Below are 24,249 nucleotides of genomic sequence, written 5' to 3'. Positions count from 1 at the left end.
TTATTTCTATTTATAAATTTTCTCTTGGGGAAGGTGTTTGATGCAGTGGTTAAAGCACCACTTCGTATTACAGAGTCTGGGTTTAAGTCCCTGCTCTACTCTCCATTCTGGCTTTCCACTAATGCACAACCTTGGAGGCAGCAGGTGATGGCTTAAGTGGTTGGGTCCCTACCACCTAGGAGGCAGAACCAGATGGAGTTCTGGGCTTCTGGCTTCAGCTTGCCCAAATCAGCAGTTGCAGGCATGTGGGGGAGTAAACTCACAGATTGGGGGATCTCTTCTGTCTCTCTGCTTTTCAAATAAATAAAGTTAATAAAAAAAAACAAATAAGTTTAAATATTCTTTAAGGTATTTTGTACTAAAACTTCTAATAAACATGTAATTTCCCTATGGCATTTTATATTTACAAAATGGACAACTACTCTTGTTGCATTTGTAGTAAGGAATAAGAGGATTTTTTTTCAGCATACAAACACACAAAACAGTTTATTCCAGGATAATCCAATGAAATGATTCCATTCATTTTAATTTGGCATGTGAACTCTTGGTGAACTTGAGCTTTGGCTTGTAGGCACAGAAGTAGCAGCATGTTTGGTGAACTGAGAGTTCACCTTGTGCCAGCTTGATAAAATCAACCTATGCATTGTCTAACTGAATTCAAGATCTCACAGCTCAGCTGGAAGCCATCAACACTGGCACAGATGGTATTAATGTTCCTCACACATCGCTACCCATAAGTAAAGGTTCTAATTAAAATAAATTATAACACATTATTTGCAACTCCCCTTTTTCAGAATATACCAAGTAAATAAAAATCAAGAGTAAAATCTGAAGAAATTAAACAAAAGTCTGCAAATTAACAGTGAAATCCCTGAACATAGACATACTATTAGTTACAGCTTTAGAAGGGTGGTAGATTTCCAGGAGGAAAAAGTACTTTTCCCAAAATGATAAAGCTTCAAGAGACTCAATGAGATCTCTCCCTATTTAAAGTATGCATTAGAATATTCCATAGGCTTCGGAGGGGCCTAGGGTTTAAGCTGCCACTTCAAATGCCTGCATACCAGGATATAAAATCAATGCACAAAAATCAACAGCCTTTGTATACACAGGCAATGCCACGGCTGAGAAAGAACTGCTAAGATCAATCCCATTCACAATAGCTACAAAAACAATCAAATACCTTGGAATAAACTTAACCAAGGATGTTAAAGATCTCTACGATGAAAATTACAAAACCTTAAAGAAAGAAATAGAAGAGGATACCAAAAAATGGAAAAATCTTCCATGCTCATGGATTGGAAGAATCAACATCATCAAAATGTCCATTCTCCCAAAAGCAATTTATAGATTCAATGCGATACCAATCAAGATACCAAAGACATTCTTCTCAGATCTAGAAAAAATGATGCTGAAATTCTTATGGAGACACAGGAGACCTCGAATAGCTAAAGCAATTCTGTACAACAAAAACAAAGCCGGAGGCATCACAATACCAGATTTCAGGACATACTACAGGGCAGTGGTAATCAAAACAGCATGGTACTGGTACAGAAACAGATGGATAGACCAATGGAACAGAATTGAAACACCAGAAATCAACCCAAACATCTACAGCCAACTTATATTTGATAAAGAATCCAAAACCATTTCCTGGAGCAAGGACAGTCTATTCAATAAATGGTGCTGGGAAAACTGGATTTCCACGTGCAGAAGCATGAAGCAAGACCCCTACCTTACACTTACACAAAAATCCACTCAACATGGATTAAAGACCTAAATCTACAACCCGACACCATCAAATTATTAGAGAACATTGGAGAAACCCTGCAAGATATTGGGACCAGCAAAGACTTCCTGGAAAAGACCCTGGAGGTGCAGGCAGTCAAAGCCAAAATTAACATGTGGGATTGCATCAAATTGAGAAGTTTCTGTACTGTAAAAGAAACAGTCAGCAAAGTGAAGAGGCAACCGACAGAATGGGAAAAAATATTTGCCAACTATGCTACAGATAAAGGATTAATAACCAGAGTCTACAAAGAGATCAAGAAACTCCACAAAAACAAAACCAACAACCCAATTAAGAGATGGGCCAAGGACCTCAACAGACATTTTACAAAGGAGGAAATCCAAAGGGCCAACAGAAACATGAAAAAATGTTCAAGATCACTAGCAGTCAGGGAAATGCAAATCAAAACCACAATGAGGGTTCATCTCACCCCAGCTAGAATGGCTCACATTCAGAAATCTACCAACAATAGATGCTGGGGAGGATGTGGGGAAAAAGGGACACTAACCCACTGTTGGTGGGAATGCAAACTGGTTAAGCCACTATGGAAGTCAGTCTGGAGATTCCTCAGAAACCTGAAGATAACCCTACCATTCAACCCAGCCATCCCACTCCTTGGAATTTACCCAAAGGAAATTAAATTGGTAAAAAAAAAAAAGGTCTGCACCTTAATGTTTATTGCAGCTCAATTCACAATAGCTAAGACCTGGAACCAACCCAAATGCCCATCAACACTAGACTGGATAAAGAAATTATGGGACATGTACTCTATAGAATACTATACAGCAGTCAAAAACAATGAAACCCGGTCATTTGAAACAAAATGGAGGAACCTGGAAAACATTATGCTAAGTGAACTAAGCCAGTCCCAAAGGGACAAATATCATATGTTCTCCCTGATCAGTGACAACTAACCGAGCACCAAAAAGGAAACCTGTTAAAGTGAAATGGACACGGCCGGCGCCACGGCTCACTAGGCTAATCCTCCACCTTACGGCGCCGGCACACCGGGTTCTAGTCCCAGTCGGGGCGCCGGATTCTATCCCGGTTGCCCCTCTTCCAGGCCAGCTCTCTGCTGTGGCCCGGGAGTGCAGTGGAGGATGGCCTAAATGCTTGGGCCCTGCACCCCATGGGAGACCAGGATAAGTACCTGGCTCCTGCCATCGGATCAGCGCGGTGCGCCGGTCGCAGCGCGCTGGCTGCAGCGGCCATTGGAGGGCGAACCAACGGCAAAGGAAAACCTTTCTCTCTGTCTCTCTCTCACTGTCCACTCTGCCTGTCAAAAAAAAAAAAAAAAAAAAGTGAAATGGACACTATGAGAAACAGTGACTTGATCAGCCCTTGCCCTGACTGTTGATGAACAACTTAATACGTTATCCCTCTTAGTATTTTTTTTTTTTTTGGTCTGTTCTACTTAATACTGTTGTTTTAATTCTGTAATTAATACACAGTTATTCTTAAGTGTTGTAACTTAACTGAAAAGTGATCCCTATTCAATATAAGAGTGGGAATAAGAGAGGGAAGAGATGTACAATTTGGGACATGCTCAACCTGACTTGCCCCAAATGGTAGAGTTAGAGACATACCAGGGGATTCCAATTCAATCCCATCAAGGAGGCATGTACCAATGCCATCTCACTATTCCAAGTGATCAATTTCAGTTCACAATTGATCATAATGATAGGACTAAGAATCAAAGGGATCACAGAAACAAGACTAGTGTCTGCAAATACTAACCAACAGAACAAAAAAGGGAGAGAATGATCCAACATGGGAAGCAGGATACACAGCAGACTCCTAGAATGGCAGATGTCCTAAACAGCACTCTGGCCTCAGAATCAGCCCTGAGGACATTAGGATCCAGCTGAAAAGCCCGTGAGAGTATTTCAGGCATGGAAAGCCAAGACACTCCGGCCAAAAAAAAAAAAAACCACCTAAATGAAAGATCTCCATGAGTGAAATCCCAGTGGAAAGAACGGGGCCATCAAAGAAGGAGGTACCTTTCTCTGAAGGGAGGAGAGAACTTCTACTTTGACCATGGCCTTGTCTAAATATGATCAGAGTCGGCGAACTCAAAAGGCTTCCATAGCCTTGGCAACCCATGACTGGAGCCTAGGGAGATTACTGATGCCATAAATAAGAGTGTCAAATTGTTAAGTTAACAACAGCAGTCATTGTGCACTTACTCCTCCTGTACGATCTCAGCCCTTAGTGTGCTGTACATTGTGATTTAATGCTATAACTAGTACTCAAACAGTATTTTTCACTTTGTGTTTCTATGGGGGTGCAAACTGTTGAAATCTTTACTTAATATATGCTAAACTGATCTTCCGTATATAACAGAAATGAAAATGAATCTTGATGTGAATGGAAGGGGAGAAGGAGCAAGAAAGGGGAGGGTTGCAGGTGGGAGGGAAGTTATGGGTGGGGGTAGCCATTGTAATCCATAAATTTATATTCATTAAATAAAAGTTAAAAAAAAAAAAAAGAAATGCCTGCATACCAGATTGATCTGCCTGGCTTTGAGCCCCAGCTCTACTCCCGAATCCAGCTTCTTGCTAAAGCAGAAGCTAGGAGGCATCAGTGATGGGTCAAGTAGTTGTATCCCTGCCACCACATGGGAGATTCCATTTGAGCTTCCCACTCCTAGTTTCATTCTAGCCTACTTCCACCTATTGCAGGAATTTCGGGAATGAACCAAAGAATGGGAGCTCTCTATTTCTCTACCTTTTAAATAAATAAATAAACTTAAAAAAAAAAAAAAAAAACAGGAGCTACGAGCTACTTAAAAAACAAAGAATATCTTACAAGTATCGAAGACCAGGTCATGGTAACTCACATAAATATTGAAGATATATTTCCAGTTAACTAATTTGGAAATAGGAGCCATATTCTAAACTATTTTCTCAAGTAAACACATGGTTAACTTAAGGAACTCCGTGGAAATGTGGTAGATAAACTAGCAACATTATAAGTCTTGCTTTCCTAATGAAAAGCAGGTTCTAGAGTAGAGTCAGCATGATCTCTGAAATATTAACCACCCATTTATATCTAGAAAGAAACCTTAGGCTATAAATAGTAAAAAAAAAAAAAAAAAAAAAAAAAAAAAAAGCTAAATTATTCAAATAATAAGCATTGAGAGAGAGCCATTGAATGAAAGTTCCCATTTGAAGTGTACAAAGGCTACACCACTAGCACTGGAAAACTTATGATCTAGAAGGAACTTAAAGCACATATGTTAATAACTACATTTTACTGTTGCAAGAGAGGGAAAGATGCATATAGTAATTAGAAAAGTAGATTTGAAATGCTAGAGAAGTTATAGGACAGAGAATCCAATAATGCTTGCAGAAGTCAAACAAGGTTTCCAAAATCTTACCTCAGCAGGACAAAAAAAAAATTAGAAAAACTGAAAACAGTGTTCAAGAATTACGGGATAATATCAAATAGCCAAATATACGCGTCAAAGGAGTTCATGAAATTATGGAAGGAGGGAATAGATTACAAGGCCTACTCAGCGAAATAACAGTAAAAAACTTCCCTAACTTGGAGAAAGATAATGACATCCAAGTACAGGAAACACACTGAACTCCTAATAGACATGACCAGAAAAGTTCTTCACCAGGAATATATTATAATCAAAATTTCAACAATAAAATATAAATGTTCTAAAATACACACAACAAAAATGCCAGATAACCTGAGAGGATCCCCAACTAGACTAACAGCTGATGTCTCATCAGAGAAACCCTACAGCTAGGAGAGAATGGGGAGACATAGTCCAAATCCTAAAAGAATAGAAACCCATCAAGCCAGAATAATATACATAGCAAGGTTCCCATCTATAAATGAAGGTGAAAAAAAAGAACTTACAAAACAAACAAAAAAATTCCAAGAAATTGTCACTAGTTCTCCAGCCTTACAAATGATTCTGAAGAATGTGCTTCACACAAAAACAGAGAACAATAATCATTAACATGAAAGAATGTGAAGACAGAAAATCTCCTAGTAAAAGCACAAAGGAAGTCCAAAGCAAACAACAGGAGTATGGTCATTACTTATCACTACTGACCTTCAATATAAATGGCCTAAATTCTCCAATTAAAAGATACAGACTGGTTGAATGGATTAAAAAACAACACCCATCTATTTGCTGCCTACAAGAAACACACCTCACTAACAAAGAGATACACAGAATTAAAGTGAAAGGCTAGAAAAAGAACAGGTCATCAAAGAAGGAGGTACCTTTCTCTGAAGGGAGGAGAGAACCTCCACTTTGACTATGACCTTGTCTAAACAAGATAAGAGTCGGAGAACTCAGAGGGCTTCCATAGCCTTGGAAACTCATGACTGGAGCATAGGGAGATTACTGATGCCATAAACAGGAGTGTCAATTGGTAAAGTCAACAACAGGAGTCACTGTGCACTTACTTCTCATGTGGGATCTCTGTCCTTAATGTGCTGTGCATTGAGATTTAATGAGATAACGAGTACTCAAACAATATATTTCACTTTGTGTTTCTATGGGGGTGCAAACTGTTGAAATCTTTACTTAATGCATACTAAACTAATCCTCTGTAAAAAAAAAAAAAAAGAAAGAAAGAAATTATCAATTCCCAACTTGACTCTCACTGGGATTAAACATGACAATAGGTCTGATCTGATTTCATCATCATTTAAAAAAAATCATCTATTATTTTTCACTTTATGTTTCTGTGTGGGAGCAAACTGTTGAAATCCTTACTTAATGTATACTAAGCTGATCTTCTGTATATTAAGATAATCGAAAATGAATCTTGATGTTAATGGAAGGGGAGAGGGAGTGGGAAAGGGGAGGGTAGTGGGTGGGAGGGATGGTATGGGGGGGGAAGCCATTGTAATCCATAAGTCATACTTTGGAAATTTATATTCATTAAATAAAAGTTAAAAAAAATAAAAAAAAAAAAAGAAAGGCTAGAAAAAGATACTCCATGTGACTGGAAAGCAAAAACGAGCAGGTGTAGCCCATCCTAATATCAAACAAAATAGACTTCAACACAAAAACTGTTAAGAGAGACAAAGAAGATCATTATGTAATGATGTAATGATTAAGGTATCAATTCAACAGGAAGATGTGACTATAGGAAATGTATATGAACCCAATGTCAGGGCACCTGGCTATTTAAAACAAATGTTAGGATTTAAAGGGAGATACAGACTCCAATGCAATAATGGAAAACTTCAAAAAAGCCTTTTTTTTAATATATTCTTTTTTTTAAGATTTATTTTATTTATTTGAAAGACAGAGTTACAGAGAGAAAGGTTTCCATCTGCTGATTCAGTCCCCAGATGGCCGCAACAGCCGGAGCTGCGCTGATCCAAATCCAGGAGCCAGAAGCTTCCTCCGGACCTTCCACATGGGTGCAGGGGCCCAAGGACTTGGACCATCCTCTACTGCCTTCCCAGGCCATAGCAGAGAGCTGGATCGGAAGTGGAGCAGCCAGGATCAGAACTGGCGCCCATATAGGATGCTGGCACTGCAGGCCAGGGCTTTAACCCACTGTGCCACAGCACCAGCCCCCAATAAACCACTTTCACCAATAGACAGATCAACTATATAGAAAATCAACACAGAGAGCCGCGGGACCGAGCTGCGCAAGCCACAGGCTCTGCGCGCGCCAGTGCTCGAAGGGGAGTGCGTGCCACACAGACAACAGCGGGGAGACTTGGGACGTCCAGGGCTCCGAGTCCACACATCGGCGCTGGAAGGGGAGCGGACCTGTGTGGAGAGCGTGGGAGCCCACAGTTCGGGACACCAGCGGCAGACTCAACACACCAGCGCTGGAACGCAAGGTGAGCCGAACCTCAATAGCCCGAGACACCAGCAGGCAAGCGGAGAGAGGAGACTAGAGGGAACGACCCCCCCCCCGGGGGGGGGGGACTTCACCAGGCTAACTGGAAGGGAGAGAGAGGAAAAAAAAAAAAAGGTGACTGGTACGGACACGGGTTTCTCTCTCTCCGCTCACCTCTCAAGGGCGAGCAAGACAAAGAGCAGGCGCCATCTTGGACATACGTCATAAGCAGAGCGACCTCAGGTCTGCACCGGCCCTGAGCCTAGCAGAAAAACCTGACTCTGGGCGGGGCGAATTAACAGGAGATTAGGACCTAGTAAATTTGTGGTGCTACTGAACTGAGACTGTGAAAAAAGAGACGGTGGGGGAGAGAACTCACGGAATTCACGTGAGCACTCTCCAGAGACGCTACAATTCCGTAACTTTGGCAACCCAGTGGGAGACTGAAGAAGAATCTGAGCCCACTCTGAGGACCAAACAGATTCCCTGTGGGGTCCTTGGGAAAGAGCTTCTGATCTCTGGCTCCTGCGGGTATATCATTTGCCTGGTAACTACCTTCAACTTCGTTCAGCTGTGCAGAATAACTTCCCTGTTGAATCAAAAAAAAGAAAAAAAAAAAAAAAAGAAAGAAAGAGAGAGAGAGAGAGACGTTTACCACGCCTAACCTGGGAGTGTCACCTTTGGCAAACCAAACAGAGCTCTCAGGCCACACCCATCTCAAGCCCTAAGGCTTCATCAAAAACAGATAGTCCACTTAATCTAGACTCATAGTATAACAAGAAAAAGCAACACAGTGAAGAAACCAAATATCTCCAATATGCCAAATAACAAACGCAAAAACCAAGGTAATAAAAACAAGGAAGTCACCATGAAGCCCTCAAATGAAAAAGACACCCCAATTCAAGATTATGAGGATGATGACATAGAAGAAATGCAAGAAGCAGATCTCAAAAAATTGATAAGAACATTAAGAAGTTCTCAAAAACAAATTCTTGAACTACAGAAATCCTTGATGGACAAGATAGAAAATCTCTCTCGTAAAAATGAAATATTAAGGAGGAATCAAAATGAAACGAAACAACTAGTACAACAGGAAACTGGGATAGTGACTGAAGTGAAGAATTCAATACATCAAATGAAAAACACAATAGAGAGCCTTACAAACAGAATGGGTGAAGCAGAAGAGAGAATATCGGACTTAGAAGACAGAGAACAGGAAAGGATACAGTCAGACCAAAGAAAAGAAGAGGAAATTAGGAACCTAAAACATATTGTCGGGAATCTTCAGGATACTATTAAAAAACCCAACATTCGGGTTCTAGGAGTTCCTGAAAGCATGGAGAGGGAGAAAGGATTAGAAGGCCTTTTTAGTGAGATATTAGCAGAAAATTTCCCAGGTTTGGAGAAGGACAGAGAAATCCTAGTACAGGAAGCTCACAGAACCCCTAATAAACACGACCAAAAGAGATCCTCACCACGACACGTTGTAATTAAACTCTCCACAGTGAAACATAAAGAAAAGATCCTAAAATGTGCAAGAGAGAAACGTCAGATTACTCTCAGAGGATCTCCAATCAGACTCACAGCTGACTTCTCATCAGAAACTCTACAAGCTAGGAGGGAATGGCGAGATATAGCCCAGGTACTAAGAGAGAACAACTGTCAGCCCAGAATATTATATCCTGCAAAGCTATCATTTGTGAATGAAGGTGAAATAAAGACTTTTCATAGCAAACAGAAATTGAAAGAATTTGTTGCCACTCGTCCAGCCCTGCAAAAGATGCTTAAAGATGTGTTACACACAAAAACAAAGAAACACGGTCATCAATGTGAAAGAAGGTAAAGGAAGGAAACCAAGGAAGGAAAGCTCACAGCAAAAGATCACAGGGAATTCAAAGCATATATTAGAACTTATCTTGGGCAAATGGCAGGGCAAAGTTACCACTTATCATTAGTCACATTGAACGTGAATGGCCTGAACTGTCCAGTTAAAAGACACCAATTGGCTGATTGGGTTAAGGAACAAAACCCATCTATTTGCTGCTTACAAGAAACACATCTTTCCAACAAAGATCCATACAGACTGAAAGTGAAAGGCTGGAAAAAGATATACCATGCCAACAGAAATGATAAAAGAGCGGGCGTAGCCATCTTAATTTCAGACAACATAAACTTTACCACAAAATCCGTTAAGAGAGACAAAGAGGGACACTACATAATGATTAAGGGATCAATTCAACAGGAAGATATAACAATTATCAATGTATATGCACCTAACTACAGGGCACCGGTTTATCTAAAAGATTTGTTAACAGACTTAAAGGGAGACTTAGACCCCAATACAATAGTACTGGGGGACTTCAATACTCCACTCTCAGAAATAGACAGATCATCGGGACAGAAGATCAACAAGGATACAGTAGATTTAAATGACACTATAGCCCAAATGGATCTAACAGATATATACAGAACTTTCAATCCTACAGCTAAAGATTTTACATTCTTCTCAGCAGTACATGGAACCTTCTCTAGGATTGACCACATACTAGGCCATAAAGCAAGTCTCAGCAAATTCAAAAGAATTAGAATCATACCATGCAGCTTCTCAGACCATAAAGGAATGAAGTTGGAAATTAGCAACTCAGGAATCCCTAGAGCATACGCAAACACATGGAGATTGAACAACATGCTCCTGAATGAACAATGGGTCATAGAAGAAATCAAAAGAGAAATCAAAATTTTTCTGGAAGTAAATGAGGATAACAGCACAACATACCAAAACTTATGGGACGCAGCAAAAGCAGTGTTAAGAGGAAAGTTTATATCCATAGGTGCCTACATCAAGAAATTGGAAAGGCACCAAATAGATGAGCTTTCAATTCACCTCAAGGATCTAGAAAACCTACAGCAAACCAGAACCAAATCTAGTAGGAGAAGAGAAATAATTAAAATCAAAGAAGAAATCAACAGGATTGAATCAAGAAAAACATTACAAAAAATCAGCCAAACGAGGAGCTGGTTTTTTGAAAAAATAAACAAAATTGACACCCCATTGGCCCAACTAACTAAAAAAAGAGAAAAGACCCAAATCAATAAAATCAGAGATGAAAAAGGAAACGTAACAACAGACACCACAGAAATAAAAAGAATCATCAGAAATTACTACAAGGACTTGTATGCCAGCAAACAGGGAAACCTATCAGAAATGGATAGATTCCTGGACACATGCAACCTACCTAAATTGAACCAGCAACACATAGAAAACCTAAACAGACCCATAACTGAGACAGAAATTGAAACAGTAATAAAGGCCCTCCCAACAAAGAAAAGCCCAGGACCAGATGGATTCACTGCTGAATTCTATCAGACATTTAAAGAAGAACTGAGTCCAATTCTTCTCAAACTATTCAGAACAATCGAAGAAGAGGGAATTCTCCCAAATTCTTTCTATGAAGCCAGCATCACCTTAATTCCTAAGCCGGAAAAAGATGCAGCACTGAAAGAGAATTACAGACCAATATCCCTGATGAATGTAGATGCAAAAATCCTTAATAAAATTCTGGCCAATAGAATGCAACAACACATCAGAAAGATCATCCACCCAGACCAAGTGGGATTTATCCCTGGTATGCAGGGATGGTTTAATGTGCCCAAGACAATCAATGAGATACACCACATTAACAGACTGCAGAAGAAAAACCATATGATTATCTCAATAGATGCCGAGAAAGCATTTGATAAAATACAACACCCGTTCATGATGAAAACTCTAAGCAAACTGGGTTTGGAAGGAACATTCCTCAATACAATCAAAGCAATCTATGAAAAACCCACAGCCAACATCTTATTGAATGGGGAAAAGTTGGAAGCATTTCCACTGAGATCTGGGACCAGACAGGGATGTCCACTCTCACCACTGCTATTCAATATAGTTCTGGAGGTTCTAGCCAGAGCTATTAGGCAAGAAAAAGAAATTAAAGGGATACAAATTGGGAAGGAAGAACTCAAACTATCCCTCTTTGCAGATGACATGATTCTTTATTTAGCGGACCCAAAGAACTCTACTAAGAGACTATTGGAACTCATAGAAGATTTTGGCAAAGTAGCAGGGTATAAAATCAATGCACAAAAATCAACAGCCTTTGTATACACAGACAATGCCATGGCTGAGGAAGAACTTCTAAGATCAATCCCATTCACAATAGCTACAAAAACAATCAAATACCTTGGAATAAACTTAACCAAGGACGTTAAAGATCTCTACGATGAAAATTACAAAACCTTAAAGACAGAAGTAGAAGAGGATACCAAAAAATGGAAAAATCTTCCATGCTCATGGATTGGAAGAATCAATATCATCAAAATGTCCACTCTCCCAAAAGCAATTTATAGATTCAATGCAATACCAATCAAGATACCGAAGACCTTCTTCTCAGATCTGGAAAAATTGGTGCTGAAATTTATATGGAGGCACAAGAGACCTCGAATAGCTAAAGCAATCTTGTACAACAAAAACAAAGCCGGAGGCATCACAATACCAGATTTCAGGACATACAACAGGGCAGTGGTAATCAAAACAGCATGGTACTGGTACAGAAACAGATGGATAGACCAATGGAACAGAATTGAAACACCAGAAATCAACCCAAACATCTACAGCCAACTTATATTTGATCAAGGATCTAAAACCAATCCCTGGAGCAAGGACAGTCTATTCAATAAATGGTGCTGGGAAAACTGGATTTCCACGTGCAAAAGCATGAAGCAAGACCCCTACCTTACACCTTACACAGAAATCCACTCAACATGGATTAAAGACCTAAATCTATGACATGACACCATCAAGTTATTAGAGAACATTGGAGAAACCCTTCAAGATATTGGCACAGCCAAAGAGTTTCTGGAAAAGACCCGGGAGGCACAGGCAGTCAAAGCCAAAATTAACTATTGGGATTGCATCAAATTGAGAAGTTTCTGTACTGCAAAAGAAACAGTCAGGAAGCCGGCGCCGCGGCTCACTAGGCTAATACTCCGCCTAGCGGCGCCGGCACACCGGGTTCTAGTCCCGGTCGGGGCGCCGGATTCTGTCCCGGTTGCCCCTCTTCCAGGCCACCTCTCTGCTGTGGCCAGGGAGTGCAGTGGAGGATGGCCCAGGTGCTTGGGCCCTGCACCCCATGGGAGACCAGGAAAAGCACCTGGCTCCTGGCTCCTGCCATCGGATCAGCGCGGTGCGCCGGCCGCAGCGCGCCAGCCGCGGCGGCCATTGGAGGGTGAACCAACGGCAAAAAAGGAAGACCTTTCTCTCTGTCTCTCTCTCTCACTGTCCACTCTGCCTGTCAAAAAAAATAAAATAAAATAAAATAAATAAAAAAATAAAAAAGAAACAGTCAGGAGAGTGAAGAGACAACCGACAGAATGGGAAAAAATATTTGCCAACTATGCAACAGATAAAGGGTTAATAACCAGAATCTACAAAGAGATCAAGAAACTCCACAAAAACAAAACAAACAACCCACTTAAGAGATGGGCCAAGGACCTCAATAGACATTTTTCAAAAGAGGAAATCCAAATGGCCAACAGGCACATGAAAAAATGTTCAAGGTCATTAGCAATCAGGGAAATGCAAATCAAAACCACAATGAGCTTTCACCTCACCCCGGTTAGAATGGCTCACATTCAGAAATCTACCAACAATAGATGCTGGCGAGGATGTGGGGAAAAAGGGACACTAACCCACTGTTGGTGGGAATGCAAACTGGTCAAGCCACTATGGAAGTCAGTCTGGAGATTCCTCAGAAACCTGAAGATAACCCTACCGTTCGACCCAGCCATCCCACTCCTTGGAATTTACCCAAAGGAATTTAAATTGGCAAACAAAAAAGCGGTCTCACCCTAATGTTTATTGCAGCTCAATTCACAATAGCTAAGACCTGGAACCAACCTAAAAGCCCATCAACCGTAGACTGGATAAAGAAATTATGGTATATGTACTCTTTAGAATACTATACCGCAGTAAGAAACAACGAAATCCAGTCATTTGCAACAAAATGGAGGAACCTGGAAAACATTATGCTGATTGAAATAAGCCAGTCCCAAAGGGACAAATACCATATGTTCTCCCTGATCGGTGACAACAGACTGAACACCAAAAAGGAAACCTCCTGAAGTGAAATGGACACTATGGGAAATGGTGACTTGATCAGCATAGCCCTGACTGTTAATGAACAACTCAATACATTATCCCTCTTAGTTTTTTTGTCTGTTATATTTAATATGACCGGTTTAATTCTGTAATTAATACACAGTTATTCTTAAGTGTTAAAAATTAACTGAAATGTGATCCCTGTTAAACATAAGAGTGGGAATAAGAGAGGGAAGAGATGTATAATTTGGGACATGCTCAAGCTGACTTGCCCCAAATGGTAGAGTTAAAAACATACCAGGGGATTCCAATTCAATCCCATCAAGGTGGCATGTACCAATGCCATCTCACCAGTCCAAGTGATCAATTTCAGTTCACAATTGATCATAATGAAAGGACTAAGAGTCAAAGGGAGCACATAAACAAGTCTAGTACCTGCTAACACTAACCGATGGAATAAATAAAGGGGAGAGTGATCCAACATGGGAAGTGAGATACTCAGCAGACTCATAGAATGGCAGATGTCCTAAATAGCACTCTGGCCTCAGAATCAGCCCTAAAGGCATTCGGAGCTGGCTGAAAAGCCCATGAGAGTATTTCAGGCATGGAAAGCCAAGACACGCTGGCAAAAGATCTCTGCGAGTGAGATCCCAGTGGAAAGAACAGGTCTTCAAAGAAGGAGGTACCTTTCTCCGAAGGGAGGAGAGAACCTCCACTTTGACTATGACCTTGTCTAAACAAGATAAGAATCGGAGAACTCAGAGGGCTTCCATAGCCTTGGAAACTCATGACTGGAGCATAGGGAGACTACTGATGCCATAGACAGGAGTGTCAATTGGTAAAGTCAACAACAGGAGTCACTGTGCACTTACTCCTCATGTAGGATCTCTGTCCTTAATGTGCTGTGTATTGAGATTTAATGCTATAACAAGTACTCAAACAATATATTTCACTTTGTGTTTCTATGGGGGTGCAAACTGTTGAAATCTTTACTTAATGTATACTAAACTGATCCTCTGTTAAAAAAAAAAAAAAGAAAAAAAAAGAAATTATCAGCTCCCAACTTGACTCTCACTGGGATTAAACATGACAATAGGTCTGATCTGATTTCATCATCATTTAAAAAAAATCATCTATTATTTTTCACTTTATGTTTCTGTGTGAGAGCAAACTGTTGAAATCCTTCCTTAATGTATACTAAGCTGATCTTCTGTATATAAAGGGAATCGAAAATGAATCTTGATGTGAATGGAAGGGGAGAGGGAGTGGGAAAGGGGAGGGTTGTGGGTGGGAGGGACAGTATGTAGGGGAAGCCATTGTAATGCATAAATCGTACTTTGGAAATTTATATTCATTAAATAAAAGTTAAAAGCCAAAAAAAAAAAAAAAAAAAAGAAAGAAAATCAACACAGAAATAACAGAGCCAATCTAGACTGTGAATCAAATGGACCTAACTGATATCTACAGAACATTTTATTCCACAGCTACAGAATACACATTGTTTTCATCAATATATGGAAATTTACCTAGAATAGACCATAGGCTTGGCTTGGCCATAAAACAAGTCTCAGCAAATTAAAAAAAAAAAAACTTGAAATCATATAAAGTATCTTATCTGACCTAAAGGAATAAAGCTGGAAATTAACAACTTAAGAATATCTAGAAAATATGTAAACATATGGAGACTGAACAGCATTCTCCCTGAATTCACAGTGGGTCATGGAAGAATTCAAAAGGGAAATCAAAACATTCCTAAAAACAAATGTAAATTGCAACATAGCATATCAAAACTTATGGGATACAGCAAAAGCAGTATTAAGAGGACACTTTATAGCAATTAATTCCTACATTAAGTAATTGGAAAGGCGTAAAATAAATGATCTAACAATGCATCTCAATGGCCTAAAAAACTAAGAATAAAGCAAACTGAAAATTACTAGGAAGAAAGAAATAATTAAAATTAGAGAATAGACAAAATTAAAACTAATAAAAACAATACAAGAGATCAGCGAAATGAAGAGCTAGTTATTTGAGAAGATAAGCAAAACTGATACACCAATGGCCCAACTAATCAAAAGAGGTAAAACCCAAATTAATAAAATCATAGATGAAAAAGTAGATATTACAGTGGATACCACAGAAATTTAAAAAAAAAATCAGGAATCACTACAAACAGCTATATACCAAAAAGTTCGAAAATCTAGAAGAAATGGGTAATTTCTGGAAACATACAATCTGCCAAAATCGAGTCATGAAGACACAGAAACCTAAACAGACCAATAACCAAATAGAGACTGAATCAGTAATATAAACCCTCACAACAAAGAAAAGCCCAGGACTGGATGGCTTTACTGCTGAATTTTTACAAACTTTCAGAACCTAATTCCAATTCCTTTCAAACTATTCAAAATAATTAAATGGGAAGAAATCTTACCAAATCCCTTCTATGATGTCAGCATCACCTTAATTTAAAAATCATAAAAAGATACAACAAAGAGAACTATAAACCAGTGTCCTTGATGAACACAGCTGTGAAAATCCACAGCAAAATACTAGCTAATCAAGTTCAACAACATATCAGAAAGATCATGCACCCATATCAAATGGGAATTATCCCTGGTATGCAGTGATGGTTCAACATATGAAGATCAATAAATGTGATACATCACATTTGAAGAATAAAAATCATATGATTATCTCATTAAATGCAGAGAAAGTATTGGATAAAATACAACATCCTTTCATAATAAAAATCATAAGCAAATTGGGTTCAGAAGTAACATTCCTCAACAAAATAAAAACAATATATGAAAAACCCAAAGCCAGTATCATATTGAATAAGGAAAAATTAGAAACACTTCCATGAAGATGGGGAACCAGACAAGGATGCCCACTTTCACCACTGCTGTTCAATAAACTTTTGGAAGTTTTAACCAGAGCCATTAGGCAAGAAAAATAAATCAAAGGGATATAAATTAGAAAGGAGGAAGTCAAATGACCTCCATTTTCAGATGACATGATTCTACACATAAGGAAACCAAATAACTCCACTAAGAGACTACTGGAACTCATAAGAGTTATGAGTTACCAAACTCTGTTATGGTAAAGTGGCTAGATACAGAAGCAACACACAAAAATCAATAGCCTCTGGATATACAGACAATGCAATAACTGAGAACGAACTTGAGAGATCAATCCCATTCACAATAGCTGCAAAAATTTAAATACCTTGGAATACATTTAACCAAGGATGTAAAAGAGCTCTACAATGAAATTTACGAAACATTAAAGAAGAAATAGAAAACACAAAAATATGGAAAAATCTTCCATGTTTGTGGATTGGAAACAATAATTTGAAAATAAATCTACTATATACCCAGCCATCCCACTCCTGAGAATTTACCCTAACAAATGAAAACAGCATACAAGTGAGTTTTTTTCTACCCCCATGTTCACTCCAGCTCAACTCACAAATCTAAGATATGGAATCAACCCACTTGAACATTAACTGATGAATGGATAAAGAAAGTGGGAGCTGGTACAATGGTGTAGAAGGTTAAGCCTCCATCTGCAGTGTGGGCATCCCATATGAGTGCTGGTTCGTGTCCTAGCTGAATCTCTTCTGATCCAGCTCCCTGCTAATGTGCCTGGGAAAGCAGCAGAGGATGGTCCAAGTCCTTAGGCCCCTGAAACAATGTGGGAAACTGGAAGAAGCTCCTGGCTCCAGGCTTCGGATCAGCCCAGCCACTGCAGCCATTTTGGGAAGTCAATCAGTGGATGAAAGATCAATTTCTTTCTCTCTCTCTCTCTTTCTGCCTTTCAAATACATAAATCTTAAAAAACTAAAAAAGGAAAATGTGGTATTTATACACTATGGAATACTATTCAGCCATAAAGAAGAGTGAAATCCTGTTTTTTGCAACAAAATGAATGTAACTGGAAATCATTATGTTTAGTGAGATAAGCCAGTCTCAAAAAGACAAATACCACATGTTTTCTCTAATAATGTGGCAGTTAATACAGAATGCAAAGAAAGTATAGGAATGAAGCAGACATTTTGTGATATGACTGTTGTTTTTTTTTTTGTTTTTTTTTGTTTTTTTTTTTTGACAGGCAGAGTGGACAGTAAGAGAGAGAGACAGAGAGAAAGGTCTTCCTTTTGCTGCTGGTTCACCCTCCAATGGCCGCCGCGGCCGGCACGCTGCGGCCGGCGCACCGCGCTGATCCGATGGCAGGAGCCAGGAGCCAGGTGCTTCTCCTGGTCTCCCATGGGGTGCAGGGCCCAAGCACTTGGGCCATCCTCCACTGCACTCCCTGGCCACAGCAGAGAGCTGGCCTGGAAGAGGGGCAACCGGGACAGAACCCGGTGTGCCGGTGCCGCTAGGCAGAGGATTAGCCTAGTGAGCCGCGGCGCCGGCCATGACTGTTGTTTTTAACCCTTGTTTAACCCTGTAGAACTGTGGTCCTCCTTTTTACTTGTTGACTATTATGGTTTGTGATACTATTATGGTTTGTGACATTCACATTAAGCCTGTGAATATAGAAGAGATCAAAATTATGTCTCTGCAAAAACTGATACAAGGAAGAGAGGGGAGAGAGTAGGGATTTGTGAGGGAGGGAGTGTGGTGGCCTTTTTGGAACTGTATCTATGGAATGCATGAAATCTGTTCTCTTTATATTAATTTTTAAAAAGGTAAGTAAAAAAGAAAAATGTTATCTCAAAAATAATAAATTAAATATATTTTTAAAAAAAGAATACACTGAATACTTAAAAATTAGTGTTAGATGCTGTTTTAAGCAACAGGAATAAAAATCAAGTAAGACATTCATGAAACAAATTTTTATCAAGCAGCACAACAAATATGTCTGAGCAACATCTACTCACCAGTCACCATGTTGAGACTGCACAAAATTTCTACACTTGCATAGTTCTCAATTTAATGTTTACATATTAAATTGAATTTTAATTGGCAATATACAACGGAATCTTGCAACCAATAAACATGATATATCCTTTCATTTCTTTCATTTCATTGACCTCAACTATATTTTATAATTTTCATATAGATACTTGTGCATCTTATTTTAGATTTATTACTAGGCATTTGATGCTTTGATTGTACTATGAAGTTTTAAACTTCATCAATCATCAGGGAAATGCACATTAAGCCCATAATAAAATGCCTTATACTACGAGACAAAAAGTGGCAATCAAGTATTTGTGAAGCAGTGAAGAGACAGTAAGTCTTAGACACTGCTGAGGAAACTTAACAGCAGGACAACAACAATTCTGAAACATGGTTTTGTAGAATCATCTGCAGTTGAACTCAGCACATCCTTTCACTTAGCAATTCCACTCCTAGGCAGGTACTACATTCAGAATATGTATACCAAAAATTGGGTTATTCACATAACTAGTACTAAACAGGAGAAACTGAGAAACAATTCAAATGTACACCAACAGAGAGCAAAGAAATAACATGTTATATTGGCAAAATTGAATGTTTTGCAACAGTAAGAATGAAGAAAATGAATGTATACCAGAACAAGAACATGGATGAATCTCACAGATCCAATGTTCACGGGCAGAAGCTACACATGAGAGTATACTGTATAATTCTATTTATATAAAATAACAAAAAGGCAAAGTTAATTTATAGTGTTTTGAAGAGAGTTAACGACAAGGACAGATATAAGAGTATAGCTGCAATTATTACTCTGCAATCCATATACCCTCAGCTCTCACTCTTCTCAGTTATCCATACACATGAATAGCTTCCTAATTTAGCATCCCAAACTTCTGTCTGAGGGTTTCCCCTACCAAAGTGGCAAATTTAGTTATGCTGGGAGTGTGGGCATATTGGATGATCATTTTATGGAAATGTATTGAGCAGTACACGACTTGTACACTTTACTATATAGAGAGAAATAAAACAGAGATAATAAGAGTGTGGAATCAGGACCAGAATCCATGTCATCTGATTCTCAAGTCAAGTATTCTAGGGAGGGGAAAAAATGAGAGTACATATGTGCTACCATTTCCCCATGTGATTTCCTTACAGGAAATTAGAGGAAATGAAGCTGCAGTTGAAGAGGGACTTCCACTTCCAAAATAGATGAAGAGAGTGGATTAACTCTCCAGCCTGACACAAGGAAAATACTGAACACCAGGCAATGGAGTACAGCAATTCCTGTGAGACAAAAACAAATTAGACTGTCCAGCCTACTGTCTTGACACAGTTTTCAAAAGAGGAGAGAAATTCAGGCAGAGATTTGTGGACCCTGACCTGAGGAAGCCGAACTAAGACTCCAGAGAAAGCAAAGCAGACATAGCATGCAGGACAAAGTACCAAAGCACTGCCAGGAACTCAGAGATCGGCAGAGTCCCCACACGCAGTCAGAGGAGCACAGGTCAGGGCTTATCTGTGATCAAAAGCACCTGAGCCCAGGAAGAGAGAAAGAGGAAAAAGAAAAGTGTCCGCTCCCACAGGCTGGGAAACCTCAAAAAGCACCGGCATCAGGTAGTCTTACGTAAGCCAAGGGGGTAACTAGCCTGAGAAGGTGTACTTCTCCAGTCTCACTGAAGGAAAACTTATTGTGTCCCAGAAAAAAGTACAAAAACATCTATGAAAATAGAAACGTAGGGAGCATTTACTCTTTTTATGGAATAACATGTTGCCCTATTCCAGAATTGAAAATTAAAAAGCCAATTAGATTCTGAAGAACCAAAAAACCAAACAAAGAATATATTAGAACCTAAAATTCATACTATCTAGTATCCAACAAAAATTACTAGTCATGTAAATAAATAGGAAACTATAACAAAATGAAAATATCACTTAAATTAATCCAGTTTTTACAAGGACAAAGAAGATACACAGACAGCAAATAAGCACAACAAAGAACAGTCAACATTATCACTCATTAGAGAAATATAATTACAATCAAACTTAGATACTACTACCTACCTATTAAACTAACTAAACCTAAAATACTGATCATATCACGTGTTGATGAGGATGCAGAGTGATTGGAACTCTTCCACAAGACTGGTTAGAAAGTAAAAATATATAAATACTTTGGAAAACAGTTGAGTTGGCATTTTTTTAAGGTAGTCATCCATATAGTAGATGATCCTGCCATTCCACTCACACGTATTGATCCAAGAGAAAGTAATGCACATGTCTATACAGAGTCTTATACATAAATATTCATAGCAGTATTATTTGTAAAAGTCAAAACTCAAAACAATACAAATTTTCATCAACAACTGAATGGATAAATATGGTATGATACATCCATACAATGGAATATTACTCAGCAAATTAAGCGGATTTAACAATTGACCCATGATACCATGTGGATGAATCACAAAATACATTGGGTAAAAGAAGCCTAATGAACAAAAAGAATTAATACTGTAGGATTCATTTATACAAAATTCTAAGATATGCAACATAATATAGAGAGGGACAGAAAATAGATCAATGACAGCCTGGTGAGTAGACGGGGGATTGATGAGGAGTAGGTGGGAAGAGATTTTAAAAGAGCAAGAGAAAACTTTGAGGGGTGAAGGACATGTTCATCATCATGATCACAGTGACAGTTTATGAGTCTACATGAATATATATGAGCACATATGTCAGAACCTATCAAAATGCATACTCCAAAACATGCAGCTTATTGGTCAATTATAACTCCATGAAGTTTTTCAAAAAAAATGAAAAACAGCAATACATTTTAAAAAGCATACATAATTTTGCTTATTACTCACTTCCGACCTGTGTGTCTGGTCAATCTAACCATCAGCTTGCGAGCCTCCTCTGAGCTAGACTGAGTGTTTTTAACAAACGAAATCGGTTTCTCCAGTCCATGTTTTTCCAAAAGCTCTGATACACTGTAAGTGAAAGAAGAATTAGTTCAGATCTGGCTGCCAAAGAGTCCAATCTAAGAAACTTAAGCAACCAGTAAAACTTAGATGTTCCTGGTTTAAAAAAAATTTTAAATAGTATGACCTAATTTAACAATTAAATAAATTCACAGCCAAAATAAGGTTCATAATTGTATATCAATGCTTATTCTCCCCCAGTGACTTTTATTAGAATACACTTGGGTTAAGTAACATATTAAAAAGGGCATGACTTACCTTTGTATCAAAACTTTTTCTTTTTTTTTTTCAAATTCCCTATACTCTAACAGCATGAAAAAATGTAAAACAGGAGTGGCCCTTAAGTATAGTAGTTTAGATGTCCATATTCCATATTGGAATGCCTGAGTCCCGGCTCTGCTCTCAATTCCAGCTTCCTGCTGATGCACACTGGGAGAATGCAGGCAATGGCTCAAGTGACTGGTTCCCTAACACCCATGTGGGAGTCCTGGACTGAGTTCCCAGCTCCTGGCTTCAGCCTGGCCCAGCCCCACCCATTGTAGGCATCTGGAGAGAAAGAAACTAACACAGAGAAGCCTGATTGATATCCCTTTCTTTCCCTCTCTCTGCCCCTCAAATAAGAAAAATAAATAATAATAACTTTTAAAAATATTTTTAAAGTCCCTTAATTTGAATGAACAAAATTTCTAATTGCTACACTCAAAATCATTATACTTTACTAAACATGCTACCACTACTAAAGTGTAATAATCACCTGTAAGAACAAAGCTTGTTATTATAAAAACTTTGTTGAGAACACAATACTTTTAAATTATACAAATATACTTACCCATTAAAAAAATACTAGTCAACAACCGCAAACTTTCTAAATGGCAGATTAAGAATATTTTCATCTCCAGAAGAGATCAGCATTTCATTTTCACAGTAAAGCATATTACTACAGAATTACCTGAAGGCTCTTGCATAATTTTACATAAACCAAATAGTTAATCAAATGTTCTATGTGCCCCAAAAATATTACAAGAACAACAAATACTGTCTGTGGGTAGCTGCAATCACTGCAGCAGAAAATAGCATTTCGTGTGTGCCCAGTATGTGTGCGAGGCTAAAATGCGTAATTTAATATGAATTCCAAAATCTCACGAGTTAGATATCACAGATAAGAAAACCCTCAGCTAAAAGACCACACAGCTAGTAAACGATATCTAAATTAGAGCACAGGTTTATCAGTATTCAAAAATCATGTTATTATTCTACCACTCAGCTATTATGAAGTAGCAGAGCCCTTCAAAGAGAATTCAACAAACGTGAGGCCAAAGGGGAAACAATGACCAAACAGGCAGACTTAATGTAGCATTTCTTGGACAGACACCCTTAATCAGCATTGCAACAAAATGGTCATTTTTCTCACCTGAGAATTTGTTCCAATTGGTCTACCATGTCATGAAGAGTTGTGGTGACCTCTGTCTCATGACTAAAGAATTAAGAGAAATAAATTAAAATTAAGTTTTAGTAAAGAATTTTAAATAAAATAAAAACTCAAATAAGTGGGGGGGGGGGTGATGTTGCTCTTATTCTTAAGACAGAACAATACCATTCAGCTAAAATGTAGGTTTTATCTCCCAAAATCATTCAGCATTTTTCATAACTCAAGAAATTCAGATTAAAAATATTGGAGTAAAGAAGCTAGCATTGCGGCACAGCGGGTTAAGCCACAGCCTGCAATGCGGGCATCCCATATGAATGCTGTTTCAGTCCCAGCTGCTCCACTTCTGATCCAGCTCCCTGCCTATGCACCTGGGAAAACAATGGAATATGGCCTCCAAGTTCTTGGGGCCCTTGTCACCCACATGGGAGACCTGGATGGAGGCCTCTGGTTTTGGCCTGACCTACCCCAAGTCATCGTGGCCGTTTGGAGAGTGAACCAACGGATGGAAGATCCCAATCTCTGTCTCTCTGTCTCTCTCTCACTTTCTCTCTCTCTGTAACTCTCTCAAATAAATAAAATAAATCCCTAAAAAAATTGGAGTAGAACAATATTATCTGATACAGGTTTATCAGACAAGACTATTTTCTAAGGTACTCTCAGTTCAATTCTGCTTAAAGACAAAAAAAAATGATAAATCAATTGTTAGATTTATCTCTTTAAGATTTGTCTATTTGAAAGGCAGAGTTACAGAGAGAGAGGGACAGACAAAGAGAGAGATCTTCCATCCATCTCCTCAAATCACCACAATGGCCAGAGCTGGGCTGACCTGAAGCCAGCAGCCTTCTCTGGATCCCCCCAAGTGGATGCAGGGGCCCAAGTACTTGGGCCATCTTTGCTGCTTTTCCAAGTGCAACAACAGGAAGCTGGATGAGAAGTGGAGCAGCCGAGACTCAAACCAGCGCCTACATGGGGTGCCAGCACGGCAGAGTGGCTTCACCCGTTACAGCACAGCTCTGGCCCTTGTTACATTTTTGTTGAGAAATAAAACTGTAAAATCATCTTTATCAGCCAATGAAACAGATTAAGAAGAATGGGTCTGCATGTTGGCTTTCTCCTATGCCTGTCTATACCACCTGTGGTGACCTAAGGAGTTTCCAGTAGTTTTCAAAG

At 39.0% G+C, this 24,249-nt stretch overlaps 1 protein-coding gene across 4 annotated transcripts in view; it reads right to left on the bottom strand.

Annotated features, from left to right (window-relative positions):
- The window catches only part of NBAS (NBAS subunit of NRZ tethering complex), a 461,789-nt gene that overhangs the window by 247,300 nt on the left and 190,240 nt on the right, over nt 1-24,249 (bottom strand). For all 4 annotated transcript variants that reach the window (XM_070069748.1, XM_070069749.1, XM_070069751.1 and 1 more), the window contains exons 27-28: nt 23,062-23,124; nt 21,537-21,659 (exon numbers count right to left, since the gene is read on the bottom strand). In XM_070069748.1, the coding sequence (XP_069925849.1) occupies nt 21,537-21,659; nt 23,062-23,124 (186 nt within the window). The remainder of the gene's footprint in view (nt 1-21,536; nt 21,660-23,061; nt 23,125-24,249) is intronic.

This window comes from Oryctolagus cuniculus, chromosome 2 (genome assembly GCF_964237555.1).
Source record: "Oryctolagus cuniculus chromosome 2, mOryCun1.1, whole genome shotgun sequence".
NCBI lineage: Eukaryota > Metazoa > Chordata > Mammalia > Lagomorpha > Leporidae > Oryctolagus > Oryctolagus cuniculus.
The sequence above is the reverse complement of the archived record's forward strand: the minus strand, read 5'-3'. Positions and strand labels throughout refer to the sequence as shown.